Below are 16784 nucleotides of genomic sequence, written 5' to 3' on the forward strand. Positions count from 1 at the left end.
AGGCAATATGTGATGAAAAGCTCCGCTTAATTCAGTAGCAGGAGAAATGATTTTTAAAAAAATATGTTGCTATAGCTTTTGCTTTCCTATGTTGAAGAGTGAATGTGTTTGTTTTTTTAAATAAAATCCAGTTTGCTGATTATTTTCTTTTGTAGATGGCACTTTTTGTATTATGTTAAAGAAGTCGTTGCAAAACTCAGTGTTACTTAGAGATTTCTCATATATTTTCTACTATCATTTTTAGTTTTCAATCCTTTTGAGTTGATTTTGTATATGTTGTGAGGTGGTAAGGATTAATGTTTACCCAAGAGCAGATATTTAGTCTAGTGGTTAAGACAGTGGTTAAGATGCCCATGTCTCACATTGGAGTTCCTTGGTTTTCATACCTGGGCCAGGCTCCTTACAGCAGCTTCTTGATGATGTAGACCCAGGAGCCAGGGATGATGGGATCCTTCCACCCGTGTGGGAAGACCTGAGTTGAGTCCTTGCTCCTGGCTTCTACTCAGTCCAGTCCTCGCTGTTGTGGTCATTTGTAGATTAAACCAACAATCTCAATTGTGGGCTTTCTCTGTTTGTCCTGTTTCCCAAATTAAAAAGTTTTCTGAGGTATTTGAACATAAGCTGAAGGCAACATAATCCATTGCTCTTAGATATTTCAGTATTTCAAAAAAAGGGTTTTCTCTTATGCAAGCATTTTATAATGATCAAACTAGGAAATTTCATATTCCTGTAATATCATAGTAATTTTTAAAGATTTATTTATTTATTTGAGAGGTAGAGTTAGTGAGAGAGAGACAGACAGAAAGGTCTTCTTTCTGTTGGTTCACCCCCCAAATGGTCTCAAATGCCGGAGCTACACTGATCTGAAGCCAAGAGCTAGGTGCTTCTTCCCAGTCTTCCATGCAGGTGCAGGGGCCCAAGCACTTGGGCCATCTTCTTCTTCTTCTTCTATTTAAGATTTATTTGAAAGTTACAGAGAGGTAGAGACAGAAAGAGAGGTCTTCCATCTGCTGGTTCACTCCCCAGATGGCCACAATGGCCGGAGCTGTACCGATCTGAAACCAGGAGCCAGGAGCTTTTGCTGGGTCTCCCACTTGGGTGCAGGGGCCCAAAGACTTGGGCCGTGTTCTGTTGCTTTCCCACGCCATAGCAGAGAGCTGGACTGGAAGAGGAGTAGCCGGGACTAGAACCGGCACCCATATGGGATGCCAGTACTACAGGCGGAGGATTAACCTACTGTGCCATGGTGCTGGCCCAATACCATAATATTTTATTTATTTATTTGCAAACCACAGTTACAGAGAGGCAGAGAGAGAAAGAGAGCAGTCTTCCATTCACTGACTCACTCCCCAGATGGCTGCAGTGGCCAGAGCTGGGCTGATCTGAAGCACGTAGAGGACGGAACCCAAGCACTTAGGCCGTCTTGTTCTGATGCCATAGCAGAGAGCAGGATTGGAAGTGTGGCAGCCAGGACTCGAATTAACATCCATATGGGATGCTGGCACTGCAGGTGGTGGCTTTACCCTCTATACCACAATACCATAGTTTACAAAGCTTACAAATTGGCAGATTTTCCAGTAGTATCTTTTTATCTATTTTTCCAGTCCAAGATCCAATTCAGTTATGAACCACTGTGTTTATTTTTTACAGTTTTAAAATTTCTTTTAATTTGCAAGAATTCTTCACTCATCTTTCTTTTTCTATCACCTTGAGACTTTTGAAGAACATGGGTGATTGGTTGACTGTCAGTTTGTGTTTGTCTTCATTTTTAGATCTGCATTATGGTAATACGTATTTGGTAGTAATACCACATAATCACCACTTTACTCTTAAACATGAATTATGAAAAGTTAGGCTGTATGAGGCTCCATGAGACAAGTCCTCAAACTACTTAGAAAATTGAAACAGATATCCACTAGCTGTTCACTGAAAAAAAAGACTTCCCAGGCAGGTAGTAGTTGGGTGTGTTGGAGTAAAGGGTTCAAATTCCACCAGAAAAACTGTAGTATGATCCAGCACAGAAACATCTGTGTTTCAGTCTCATCTAGTGCTGAGCTAGATCCAAGTTAGGATTACCATTTAGGTAGTCTGGCATCCTATTCTGGAGGTCCTACCTAATGAGCTGTTATTTAAGGATAAAATTTTCATTTTAGGATAAACCGATATAATGATGGGACAAAATTCATTGGCTGCTGGCTAGATTACTAAAGCATGGCAAATTAATGTATGGATTATATTATAGAGATAGTACAAACCAGACCTGGATTAAGTAAACAAGTTGAATATGGAACATTATCTGTTTTTAAATTTGAGAACAATGGAGGATAGCCCAAGTACTTGGGTCCCTGCACCCGCATGGGAGACCAGGAAGAGGCACCTGGCTGCTGGCTTCGGATAGGCGCAGCACTAGCTGTGGCAGCCATTTGGGGAGTGAACCAACGGAAAGAAGACCTTTACCCCTCCCTCCCTCCCTCCCTCCCTCTCTCTCTCTCTCTCTCTCTCTCTCTCTCTCTCTAACTCTACCTGTCAAATAAAAAAAAATTCTTGTGCAGGAATGAGACTACATCTAAGCTGGGTGGGGGGGAAATCACAGGAACCTAACAAGCTGTAAGTCATTAAAGGTTTATATATGTATTATTACCTTTTGATATAACTGTCAATTCATAATTTTTAAATCTCCCTAACCCCCTCTCCCAATAAACTGTGATATGAATGGTATAATCCAACGATTGTGTGTTCCCACTTGTGTTAATGATTTTTCCCTCTTGTTACTCTTTATATTAGGAAAAATCTCTCTGAACATTAGCATTGTTGCTAATTGCCGATATTATAGAGAGCAAATAGATTTTTATGTTCTTATGTTTTCTACATTTATTTATTTTTAAAAGTTTACTTATTTGTTTGAAAGAGTGACAGAGAGAGAGAAAAGAGATCTTCTTTCAAGTGGTTCACTCTTCCAATGGCCACAACAGCCAGGGCTGAGTCAGGTGAAAACCATGAGCCTGGAACTTCATCTGGTTCTTCCATGTGGGTGACAGAGTCCCAACTATTTTGACCATCTTCTGCTTTCCTAGGCTTCTGAGCAGGACACTGGATCTGAAGCTGAGCAGCCAGGATTCGAATTGGCAGTTGGATATGGGATGCTGACTTAACTCAGAAGGGAATCTCATGTTTGCTAGTTCACTTCCCAAATGCCCACAACAGCCAGGATTATGCCAGGCCAGGCATGAGTCAATACTCTGGAACCCCGTTTGAATCTCCCACATAGATGGCAGTGACCCAAGTACTTGAACCGTTATCTGTTACCTCCTAAGATGTATACTAGCAGAAAGCTAGATCACAAGCAGAGGAGCTGGAACTAAAACTAGACACTCCAGTATGGTATGCAGGCATCCCAAGCAGGGCGTTTGCTACACCACTCACTCGCCTCTGTTAATTCTTTATTCATGGGGTTTCATTCTTACTACATATGAACAATGGTGTATGTGTTATAGCATTTATATTCCTGCACTTGTACAGGTTTATTTATAATGTAAAAAAAAAAGGCAAAGTAAGTATCCATCAACATGTTAATGGCTAAATAGTTAACATACATTTATGTAATAGAATACAGCAGTTTTCAGGAAAATCGATAGTTTCTAGGTAAGAATCAAAAGTGCTGTGGATTGAGTACACAATCTATTGCTAGTGAAAATAGAATGCATAAATAACAGAAGATATATGGAAATACATATACATTTATTTTCATATGTTTAAATGCCTTTGGAACGTCATGTATGATAATGGTTGTATCTTAAAAGATTTATTCACTATTTTGAAAGCCAGAGTTACAGAGAAGAGGGAGAAACAGAAAGGTCTTCTATCTGCAGATGGGCACAATGGGCAGGACTATGCCAGGCTGAAGCCAAGAGCTTCTTTCAGGTCTCCCTCTAGGATGGCAGGGACCCAAGCACTTGAGTCCTCTTCTGCTGCTTTCCCAGGCTCATTAGCAGGGAACTGGATCATAAGTAGAGCAGCCAGGACACAAACCAGCACCCGTATGGGATCCTGGTACCTTATTTGGCAGCTTAACCCAATGTGCCACAGCCCTGCCCCAGTGATTGCCTCTTAGGAAACAAAGTTTGTGGCTTCAGTACAGAGGTGGGAAGGTGAATTTTTTTTACTGCATAGTTTTCATCACATTTTGAAGTTTGAACCAAGTTGTCCTACCTATTCAATAAAGAAAAATAACATTCTTTAGCTTTCATCATCATGCAAGTGCAACTGGAAAGATGCTTGTTACTGTAAAGAGAGAAAGAACAGACTCATTAGAACAAGCCATAACTTGGAGTACTCCAAGCAGGATGTGTACATCAAATGAATGATGCTTTCACGTAATTTAACGTTGATAGGTATAAGGATATTGTAGCATGTAGTATTGTAAGCCTCTGTGCTTATTACTGAATAGGTAGTAATTGATAGCCTTTCTTTCCTTGCCTAAGACTTTGGACTTTAACTGGATGATTGTAAAGAGAATCATTGAAAATGAGATATTAAACAAAGAAGTGATGAGAATAGGTCTGATATGAAAGTATTACTGTGAAGAAAACATTCGAATAGAATGGTACTGTCAAATGGAAGTATGAGCGTTCAGTATTCAACATAGAATTTTCTATAAGTGCAAAGAAATGGAATGGATTTTAATAATACTTATCTGATAATAAATATTTTGATAATTGTACAAAATATAATTTTGTCATATAATCAGTATGCAATGATCATCTAAATATTTTACATGCTTTTACTACTACATTTTTAAAACTTAGTGAAAATTTTACTTGTTTTTTTTTTTTTTTTCTTTTTTTTTGACAGGCAGAGTGGATAGTGAGAGAGAGACAGAGAGAAAGGTCTTCCTTTGCCGTTGGTTCACCTTCCAATGGCCGCCACGGCTGGCGCGCTGCCATGCTGCGGCTGGCGCACTGCGCTGATCCGAAGGCAGGAGCCAGGTGCTTCTCCTGGTCTCCCATGGGGTGCAGGGCCCAAGCACTTGGGCCATCCTCCACTGCCTTCCTGGCCACAGCAGAGAGCTGGCCTGGAAGAGGGGCAACTGGGACAGAATACGGCTCCCCGACCAGAACTAAAACCCGGTGTGCCGGCGCCGCTAGGTGGAGGATTAGCCTATTGAGCCGCGGCGCCGGCCTACATGTTATTTTTGATTTGCCACATTTCAACTGCACAGTGTGTTACAATAGGTCTGTAGCATTGGATAGTACAGGATCTTGTCATTAGAATTGCCACCAATAATTCAGATGCAGAAAATTGTGAAGAATGATTAATTATTTAGCGGTCCTTTGTCATTTTGGAATTGTGGATTAAGGCAACAATGAGATAATACTATATAACTATTGCAGTGGCTGAAATTAAAAAAACGTAACAATACTAGTTTCCTGGTAAGAATATGAAGCAGCCAGAACTCTCAATTCATGGCAGGTGAAATTGTATTATGGTACAGCCACCTTAGAGGACAGTTGGGTATTTTGATACCAAATTGAATATAGGTTTACGAAACATTCCAGCAACTATATTCCTAGATGTATAAGGGTACTTTCAAAAGTTTGTGGAACACGGAATAAAAAGAAAAGTTTATTTTGGTGCAATTTTTTTTTCGTTTTTACAAATAATGCATAGGTTCTCTTAATACACACTTTGCCACAGTTTATTAAGTACCCTTATATAAGCAAGAAATTTTTTTTTTGACAGGCAGAGTGGATAGTGAGAGAGAGAGACAGAGAGAAAGGTCTTCCTTTTCCGTTGGTTCACCCTCCAATGGTCACCGCAGCCGGCGCGCTGCGCTGATCTGAAGCCAGTAGCCAGGTGCTTCTCCTGGTCTCCCATGCGGGTGCAGGGCCCAAGCACTTGGGCCATCCTCCACTGCACTTCCGGGCCACAGCAGAGAGCTGGAGTGGAAGAGGAGCAACTGGGACAGAATCCGGCACCCCGACCTGACTAGAACCCCAGTGTGCCGGTGCCGCAGGCGGAGGATTAGCCTATTGAGCCGCGGCACCGGCCCGTAAGCAACAAATTTTAAATTTATATTTGCACAGAATCCTGTTTGAGAATGTTTATAGCAGCTTTACTGACAATTGTTAAAGAGTTTTGACCAACGTTTCTACTATTAGGTAATTGGATAACAATGTATGTTGTATCTATACAGTGGATTATTAGTTAGTAATTAAAAGCAATGCCTTGTGCCGGCGCTGCGGCTCACTAAGCTAATCCTCTGCCTTGAGGCGCCGGCACACCGTGTTCTAGTCCCGGTTGGGGCGCCAGGTTCTAATCCCTGTTGCCCCTCTTCCAGGCCAGCTCTCTGCTGTGGCCAGGGAGTGCAGTGGAGGATGGCCCAAGTGCTTGGGCCCTGCACCCCATGGGAGACCAGGAGAAGTACCTGGCTCCTGCCATCGGATCAGTGGGGTGCACCGGCCGCGGCGGCCATTGGAGGGTGAACCAACGGCAAAGGAAGACCTTTCTCTCTGTCTTCTCTCTCTCTCACTGTCCACTCTGCCTGTCCAAAAAAAAAAAAAGGCAATGCCTTGCAGTCTTTGAAAGGCCCAACAATGGCATGGGTAACTGGACTTCCACCACCCATGTGGGAGTGCTCGATTTGAGTTCCAGGCTCATGACTTAGGCCTCATCCCAGCCCGAGATGTTTCAGGTATTTAGAATATTGGCCAGCAGATGGAAGATCTCTGTCTCTCTCACTCTTTTTTTCTCTCTACCTGTCAAAAATAAAATATTAAAAACTTAAAGTCTATATTATGATTCCAATTATGTATATACATATATATGGAAAAGAAAAAATCTGGTGATTAAAAATAAGACAATTGGTGCTGGGCAGGAGGAGTTTTGAATAAGAAAACACAGAGGATTATTTTTGTTTATTTGAGAGGCACAGAGAGAAAGAGAGGGAGGGAAATGGAACGATGGAGCACAAGGGATTTGAAGGTAACGAAATTCTTATAGTATCATAATTGGTATCATATGGTATCATAATACCAAGGTGTGCATTTATCAGAGCCAGTAGAACTTTACAGAACTGAGTGAATTTTTTTATGTGTTACATATTAGGTGTGTATTTCCTTTTTCTGTTCATTTCCTGATGTAGAAGCAAAGACATCTATTGTCCATATGTTTGTTCAAATATCATTCTCCAATAGAAGGAATCAAGTCTCATTGTAATATTGATTTTATATATGTGTGTAATTCAGGAATTATATAGAGGAGCCTGGTGCATCTTATTGTAACAATGGGTTTTGCCAAATACTAAAAAAAAAAAACCCCGAATAAAATGGAAGGGTTATGTCAAAGTGACACATTAGGTAACTCCAAGAGCTCCCAATGGTGAAAACTCAAATAATTTGAACAATAGAATAAAAGGCTATTGAAACATAATTCAAAGTATAAAATAAGTGTTAATACATATTGATATGTGATTAAACAAATAAGTGGATGAGAGTAGACACATCTCTCCTGTGGAAGATTGCCAAATAATTTCTATAAATTCTGCTCCTCTCAAGGAAGTAGACTGTAACTTCTGAACCCATACATGTTGCCAGTCTGTAGTGACATTTTCTGCAAAGGCTGCAGTTTGGAAAAGGGGGAGGGAAAGTAACTTTACAGTGGAGAAATCTCAACATCAAAGATAAGTCATGTTATTTATATGCTCCCTTGGTATGAGGTAATAAAAATGGAACTTCACCTTTCCCTCTCCCAAGCCTGTAATCCTAATCTAGGAATAACAAAATCATCAGATGAATCCCAGTGAAGGATATTTTGGAAAATGCCTGGACAGGATTCATCAGTACTGCTAAGGTCATCAAACAGCAGGAGAATCTGAGAAAGTGTTCTAGCCAAGAGGAGCTTGGGAGATAGGCTGCAGGAGGTATAGAGGGGGAGAGGGAGGGAATCCGAATCAACTATGAACTTCTGTTTCTGTATGAATATTGATTCATTAATTGAAAAAAATATGCTATACTCTTGTAAAAACTTATTTACTTATTCATTTGCAAGGTAGAGTTAGAGGCAGGTAGAGGGAGAGGCAGAGATCTTCGATTTGCTCTTTCACCTCCCAAATGGCTGCAACAGCCTGGGCTGGACCAGGCCAAAGCCAAGAGCCTGGAACTCAATCCAGGTTTCCTATTTGGGTGACAGAGGCCAAAGCACTTGGGCCACCACCTGCTGCTTCCCCTGCAGGGAGCTGGATAGGAAGTGGAGCAGCTGGGAAACAAATTGGAGTTCATATGGGTTGCTGGTGTTGCAGGTAGTGGCTTAACCCCCTTTTTCATTATGCTGACCTCAATAATGTAAAAATGTAATAGTAGAAGTAACTACTCATGAGGTAATTTTCACAGATTTCTGTAAGTCTAAAACTGTTCTAAAAATCATGTTTGTTTCATAGTTAAGCAGTTAACTCATTATGTATTAATTACCACATAAAAGTGTAGGCCCTTAAATCCTAAGAGGAGTGAGAAGGATGGGAATACCACAATTGCAAATATAGGGAGTAGGTACCTAAACCAGGAAGAGAAGCTCCTTCATGCTATGCTTTGTGGTGTTCCTGTAGTGCCCTCTATTCACGAAGCCTTATACTGCAGCAGGTTTCTAAAGAAAAATGTTTATAGAATCCAGCACAAAGCAGGACAGATAAAGGTAAAATTGGAGATGTGGGACAATAAACTGGTAACTGGAACAGTACAGAGAATGAGAGTGAATTGAATTACTCAATATAGAGAAGAAGGTTTGAGAATAAAAGATTCTTAGGATAGCCTCTTAGGTAACACTAGCAAGTAAGGTATACCTGGAAGTAAGGCTTGCTCAAAGGAAAAAAAAAAATCAGGTGGCCTGGAAAGAGATGGCTTCAAGAAATATGTATTACATTTAGCAGCATTGATGTCATTGGAGAGTTTGGTGAAGCAGTAGTCATACATTGAGTTAATGAATGAATGAATTACATATATGGGAATAAATATGGTGATTACAAATAATTTTACCAAATTTCCTTGGCTCTCAAGGTGAGACAGATCAGGTGGGTGGCCAGTTTTAACTTTAAAAAAGGGAGCGGGGGGAGACAGGAAATGGATACCTTAATTTAAGAATTTCATCAGGGTAGGAATGTTTGTTTTATTAATGTATTCCCAGAACCCTAGAATGCTTCCACATATGTTCAATATGTATTTGTGGCATGATGAAGAAATACTTAAGTGCTTCAGTAAAGTTGAATACTCAAGTATATTTTTCCCAGGAATGCTTTATTGAGCAGGGTTTCTGAGAAAGTACAGAGAGAGCATCATGAAGGTATGAGGAAGCAAATGTCAGGAAGGCATCGTTTAAACATTCAGCATTGACATTATTGTTATGTAAAGTAGTAAATAAGTTTTTGTGCTTTATTTTGTACTTTCGTTTATTGCTTACACTTTATTCTTATCACTGAAAACAAATTGTAAAGCTTCTTTTGGGCAGGGATTATATCTTTCCTGTTGTAGAACTAAGTATCTTTCATGGCATCAAGCATAATTTGAAATCATTAGTTTGAAGTAATGTAAGCTTTCATTTAATGTAATTTTACTTTGTCTTTTTTATTCAGTCTACAAATAAGAAACCTCGAAAATCTCCAGGAGAGAAGAGCAGAATTGAAGCCGGAGTTAGAGGAACGGGCCGAGGAAGAGCTAATGGGCATCCTCAACAGAATGGTGAAGGGGAACCTGTCACTTTGTTTGAGGTGGTCAAACTGGGGAAAAGTGCAATGCAGGTAAATTTCAAGTGTTTGTATTTTATGTATAAAGTTACACAGTCAGTAACCTACATGGAATCTGTAAGTGTGTATATGATGGTTTATATATTCTTTACAATCATGTAATGAAGTTCTTAAAAAGATGTTTGTTTTGGTTTGTAAAGAACATCAGGAAAGGCATTTTATTCAATAGTACAGTATGTTTTCGATTGAATTGTACTGCCCATCAGAACTTTTATTGCCTTTGAATATTTCTTTGAATATGATTTAGTAAAATAATACTTGTATTGCAGAGTATTTGAAAGAAAAAAGGATATGAAAAAGTATTTTTAAATAGTAAACTGAAGTCACTATTTTCTGGTTATTTCATGTGTCTTTCTGATCTCTTATAACCTTCTTTCGTTTATATTTTTCCTCTTTACTTACTAAATGTTATTAAGAATTTTGCAAAAGCACGAGTTTATTGGCTTTTTACTAATTCATTGTAAGAATGAGCCATAGTTATTTTACTATTTCATTAGTATGTCTTTATATTTTTCACTATTATAAGATATTCATTATTCATGTTTAAATATATTTTTGTACGTATTAGTGGTCAGATTTTTTGGTTAAAGGGTATTTTTTAACTGTGATGGATGAACATAATATTCTCTTCAAAAATTACTGATTGTTTACTTTTTACCAAAGGGTACTAGAATGTTCACAATTTCTTGTCCTGATGCCAGCAATTAGGTATTTTGTATTTAAGAATTATTTGAAAATAGAGATGAAAATTAGGGAATTAATTAATTGAATTTGCATTTCTTTTATTACCATGATTTTGTTATATCTTTATTCATTTTTCAGTTTAAAAAATTAGGTAATTTATGAAACACAATTACCTATACAAGTAGAACAGGCAGCTTTTCTTTTCATTAGTATGTTTTTCTGTTCTACATTTTTTTCCTTTTGAATCCCGAGGCTAGTATTTAGTGCCTTTTATTTGTTACCAGATTGATATGTTTAGGGGTCTTGGAATTTTGTGGAGAGGGAGGAATGTGGAGTAATGGGCTGATGTTTAATGGTAAAACAAATACTGAATTCCCAGTTACTCAGAACAGTAGATGACAGTTTTTGAATTACATATGTGTAATTTTAAAATTAAATCAGAATTAGTCATTAAGCATGTCAGTTTCTTCATTATACTTCTGTAGAATTATTAACAAGCCATAGATATGTTAATCTTTTAGATCTCTATTGCTTTCATCCTCCAGGTAGAAACAAAAGCAAGCAGTAAAATGAGGAGAGCACGTTTTTATGTATAATTTCAATAATTTAATGTCAGTATTTTACATTCTTTTTATGTTATATATTATTTTGCCAGATGTTTTTATATGTATAGAAAATTTTAATGCATATTGTATTAAAATTCAATACTGACTTCTGTTTTTATGAAATATGAAAAATCATATCTATATTTGAAACAATACTGACTGCTACACATTTTCTCTTAAGTATCATTTTTTTTTTATTTTTCATCCACATTGCTCTTCCAGAGGCAGATTATTTTATACTGTTACTCTTCTGGTTAAAATATTTGGACCCACATTTTCTGAAAGGTAATTGTTAGTTGTCAGAATGTCAGAATTCTGAAGCTGTCTCTTATTGGTCTTTTTTTTTTTTAATTTTTAATTTTTAATTTTTTTTTTTGACAGAGTTAGACAGTGAGAGAGAGACAGACAGACAGAAAGGTCTTCCTTCCGTTGGTTCACCCCCCAAATGGCCTCTATGACCGGCGCGCTGCGGCCAGCGCACTGCACCGATCCAAAGCCAGGAGCTAGGTGCCTCTTCCTGGTCTCCCATGTGGGTGCAGGACCCAAGGACTTGGGCCATCCTCCACTGCCTTCCTGGGCCACAGCAGAGAGCTGGACTGGAAGAGGAGCAACCGGGACTAGAACCCGGGGTGCCGGCCCCACAGGCGGAGGATTAGCCTAGTGAGCCGCTGCGCCAGCCTCTCATTCGTCTTAAGCTAACTTTTTAATTTTCTGTAACTATGCTTCTGTTGAAGACTACCCTAAACAGTTTTTCTTTGTTGTAATTTTTTTTTCTATACTAGCTATATTCAGACTAATATATCTTCTTCTGTAATTTTTTTTAACTCAAAAGTCTATTGTGGGCCTTGTTTTCTTGAAGTTACCTTATAATACTTAACATTTTTATCTTTTTGACTACTTGCAGTTTTATTCTGTTAAAAGTAATATTTTAAATATTCATATGTATCCATCTGAAATGTGTATGTTTGCTGAGCAAAGGAGATGCATGAAAAAACTGGCAAGGATGTTCCATTGATGATATAAGAGTAATTTCACCATTTTTTTTCTCCCTTCAAATGTAAAATGATGATAAAATATTTAAAGAAAAATGTAGAGTGATATCTGTGAGTTTAGAAACTAAGTATTTCAGTGCGTTATTTAAAAGAAAACTATAAAAGTGATAAATAGAAGTGATTTTAAGAAAGAAGTAGATACTTATAGCTAAGGATTTGGCTTTTATTTGTTAAAAGGATGAAAAGTGCTTTGTGAGGTTTAAGGGAATGGAGTTAGACTTAGTAAATGAAGCCAGGGCCTAACAGCCTCCCTATGTGTAAAAGGGGCTATGGTTGCCAATAACTACTGTGTAGGTTTATGTTCCAAGTAATCACGCATCTCTCAAGTTGTCGTTGAGACTCTCAGTTTATACTTACAGTAGTATACTTGTCCATGCAGTTACTAATTGAGAATCCTTTGGTATCCAGCAGGATCCTAGTTTAAATGATAATTTATATTAAACCTTCACTTACAGAAAATCAAGAGCTGAAGGAAAGGAGAAGACATGGTCCTTACAACCAGCACCTGAATTTAAGTGTCAGCTGACTGGGTTGGTGAAGATTTCCAGTGTTGTCTTAGGGAGGGAAATGCTAAGCCTGATTATGTGATCTCGTTCTGTGATGGGGTGCTCAGGATGGGCAGAGGTAATCAGAAAACGTTAGATGGGAAGGGATGAATCAAATAAGTATTTTTTTTTTTAAAGATTTATTTTTTCATTTGAAAGACAGAGTTAGAGAGAGAGGTAGAGACAGAGAGCGAGAGGTCTTCCATTTGCTGGTTCACTCCCCAAATGACCGAAATGGCCACAGTTGAGCTGATCTGAAGCCAGAAGCCAGGAGCTTCTTCCGATCTCCCACACGGGTGCAGGGGCCCAAGGACTTGGGCCATCTTCCACTGCTTTCCCAGGCCATAGCAGAGAGCTGGATTGGAAGTGGAGCAGCCAGGTCTCGAACCACACCCATATGTTAAATATGACAGGAATTTCCAGATAAATTTCCTTAGATCCAAAATCTTTTCCCAGTAGTGAGCAAGGTAATTGAAGAGTGTAATATAACTGTAGAGTATTGAAGAAATTTTGGAAAAAGATAATCTTGAAGGTGTTCTTTAAGGAATGTCTTGCTCTTGGATTACAATGCAATTTTTTTTTTTTAATTTTTTTAACAAAAAGCTGAGTGAGGGCTTCTAGGACGAACCCCCACCCCCAGGCAGGTCCTGAAATTATCGGAAAGGCGAGTGGCAGCTGCAGGTACAGTGCTGACCTGAGCTGTCAAAGTCTCTCCAGGTTGCTCTCGCATGCAGTTGGAGATCCCATGGCCACAGCCAGCCACAGCCCTTGGAAACATGCTGTACAATGCAATTTAATGTTGAAATGTATAATAAAGTAAATTCTCCTTCCAAATTGCTTTATACTTGTAAGTATGAAAATGTGCTTTTATATAACTTGTGTTAAAGTGGAAATGCAGAGTTGAAGTGTGAATGTTAAAGTAATAGTAGTAAAAATGTTGGTGCTAGCTAAAGCACAGCTTGGGTGGATTAATAGTCTTAAGTGTATTTGATGTTATTGAAAGCAGTAAAAACTAGTAAAAGAAAATCACCATAGCTTGTTAGGAAGAAAGAAATAATAAAATGAGAAATGGAAATAGAAAAAGAAATGGCAGAATGTAGAAAACCCACATAAAATTCTTGACTCTTGGCTTCAGCATGGCCCACTTCTGGCTTTGGGGGGGTGAACCAACAGATTGAAGATTCATATTCATTCATTCATATTCTCCCTCCCTCTCTCCCTCCCCCTCATCCCCCATCTTTAAAAATAAATGGTGATTTTCATCTTTGGAGTGCAATGATGCTTTATTTATTTATTTTGAAGATTTATCATTTATTTGAAAGGCAGAGTCACAGAGAGAGGGTGAGGGAGAGGGATGTGTTCCATATGCTGGTTCACTCTCCAAAGGCTGTAATGGTCAGGGCTTGGCCAGGCTGAAGTCAGGAGCTAGGAGCTTCATCTGGGTCTCCCATATGGGTTCAGAGGCCCCAGGACTTGGGCCATTCTCTGCTGCTCTCCCAGGCACACCAGCAGTGATTTGGATCCAAAGTGGAGCAGCTGGGGCTTGAACTGGTACCCATATGGGATGCCAGTACAATAGCACAACCCCAGTGCCAGCAAGGATGCTTTAATATTGAAAAACAAATTTATTGTGATGTGCCAAATAATCTAATTACAGGTGAAAAAAAATTGTACCTACTTGAAATGATGTATACTGTTTAGAAAAATAATTTGATGTTGTATAGTTTATAGTCATAATAAGTAAAACCTTAAACAAGTGTTTTCTTTTTAAATTTGAGAGAGCCCTCCTCCACTGGTTCACTTTCCACATGCCCTCATTGACCAATGCCAAAGTCAGGAGCTGGGAATACAATCTAGTTGTCCGACTTGTGTGGCATGATTCCAATTACTTGAATCATCACCTCTTATTACCAGGGTCTGCACTGACAGGAAGCTGGAGTCAGGAGCCTGATACAGTATTCAAACCCAGGCACTCTAGAGGGACACAGGCTTAACCACTAGGCTGTTGTACTACAAAACCTTTTCATGAATTAGCAACAAGAGGGCACTTCCTTGGCTTGGTGAACGTTTTCTCTTCTAATCTTATAGCTTATATCATGTAATTTTTAACAGTGAAATTTATATGTATTCCCAGAACCAAGTATTATCATTAATCAAATTACATTCACTAGCTTAGTAGATACTTATTATGTATCTCCCATAATCAGAGGCTATGCTTACCTAGCTTCAGGAAAAAAAATAGTTATGCCCTCATGGAACATTGTATATTGGAAAACAAGTGTTACAGAGCAATAAGAGAGAAACAAAGTGGATTGAAAACATTGAAACTTGACAGGTTTACCTCAAGGAAAGGGTCACATGGAAGGCTGTCAGAATAGATAACACTTCACCCTGAGTCCTGGGAGATGAGTATGAGTTAGGTAAGTAGTTGCAGGGGATATATTAAAACGAAAATGAGAAATGCAAAGATGAAATCTATGCTGACTAGAGAGAACAACAGATCCCTAGTAAGAACAGAGCTAAGAGAAACTAGATTCTGAATATTGAATATAATGACTTTTTATGACTCGAGGCATTTTTAGAAAGTAAATGACTAGATTATATTTGCATTTTTAGAAAGAGCAATTTAGAGGATTTCTAAGGTGAGTGACAATGGAATTGCAGGGACCATTTAGATGTTTCCTATTGAGGGGACTGTCATTGTGGCAAAAATGGTTGGAGCCGCCCCCTGTAATACCAGCATCCCATATCTGCTCTGGTTCAAGTTCCTGCTGCTCTACTTCCAGTCCAGCTCCCTGCTAATGTGCATGGGAAGGCAACAGAAGATGGCCCAAGTGCTTGGACCCCTACACCTATGTGGGGAAACCAAAAAATAGCTCTTGACTTCATTCTGGCCCATCCTTGGCCATGTGTCCATCTGGGGAATGAACTAACAGATGGAGGATCGATTCTCTCTCTCTCTCTAACTCTGCCTTACAATTAAATAAAGTGAATATTTTAAAAAGAAAAAAGGATCCAATTAGGAAGTAATGCACATTCAGATTTATAGCGTATCTGCGAGGATGGAGAATATGGACAAGATTTTGCAAATATTAAGGCTAATATTCTGAAAGATAAGAAAGAAAGAATCTGAGGCAATCCCTAATTGACTTAGTGATGTTCACTGAAAGAAAATTGGCATGAGTATAGTTGGTGAAGGACGAATATGAGAATAATTTGGTTTGAATGTTTTAACTTTTAAATTTATAGCACTAAGTACTGGTGAGTTTTGGAACAGTAAAGTATTTATTTAGCTAATATTTTTTGTTTTAGTTATTTTGGGTTAGTATGCACTTAAATAGATTTATATGATCCAACAGTATTTGGATTTTGCATTTCAGTTATCTGTTGAAATGATTGAACTGTTCTTTAATCATTCAACAAAACAATATTGAGAACTGATTCTGTCAGGCACAAGATATACAATATGAACTTAACTTGCTTGACCCTTAACTTTATGAATTCTCCAATCATCGAAGGAAAAAGAAATCACCCATACTAATTAAATGCTTAGGAAACTTCCTGTGTTCTTAGTGTACTGATAATAACAGTTTGTATGAGTAATAAATTGATCTGAAAACAAAAAGAAAAGGAAAATTAAAAATTTTAATTTACGTTAAAAATTGATCTCAAGATGTAAGTGAAGTATGCCTTGTGAGACATTGTATTCTTTTGTTTGCTTTTGCCAACTGACCCTGAAGGTAAAGCCAATTTTATACATTTAAATCTGATTGGAAAAGAAATAGGTGCTTTAGCGGATGATTTGTAATAGTCATTCTCTCTCCCTTAGAAAGGAAGCTAATTGTAGTGTCTTGTCAAAGAATATTATGAACTTTTATACTGACATTGATTTCTTCAAATCTCCAACCTACAGAAATGGTTAGATGCCAAATCTCTACATAAGAAATGCAGAAAGATTCTTTCTCAACATTTAATTGGCAATGAGTTTTACTTTCTGACTGCACCAAGGAAAATGAAAAGCAGCTCTGGGCTTATTTAAATCTCACCTGATCACTTGTGTTTGAAATGATAGTTACGCTATGTACACTATGTGTTACAGGAATTATAT

The 16784-nt window shown here is 38.3% G+C and overlaps 1 protein-coding gene and 1 non-coding gene across 6 annotated transcripts in view; one reads left to right on the forward strand and one right to left on the reverse strand.

The window, feature by feature from the left end:
- STAG1 (STAG1 cohesin complex component) overlaps positions 1-16784 on the forward strand; it is a 381944-nt gene that overhangs the window by 133670 nt on the left and 231490 nt on the right. For all 5 annotated transcript variants that reach the window (XM_070072781.1, XM_002716398.5, XM_070072783.1 and 2 more), the window contains one exon: positions 9620-9784. In XM_070072781.1, coding sequence (XP_069928882.1) covers positions 9620-9784 — 165 coding nt within the window. The remainder of the gene's footprint in view (positions 1-9619; positions 9785-16784) is intronic.
- LOC127483077 (small nucleolar RNA SNORA44) lies at positions 13328-13458 on the reverse strand. The gene has a single exon (XR_007909043.1). It is a non-coding gene; the product is annotated as a small nucleolar RNA SNORA44 (small nucleolar RNA).

This window comes from Oryctolagus cuniculus, chromosome 4, assembly GCF_964237555.1.
Source record: "Oryctolagus cuniculus chromosome 4, mOryCun1.1, whole genome shotgun sequence".
NCBI classification, from domain to species: Eukaryota; Metazoa; Chordata; class Mammalia; order Lagomorpha; family Leporidae; genus Oryctolagus; species Oryctolagus cuniculus.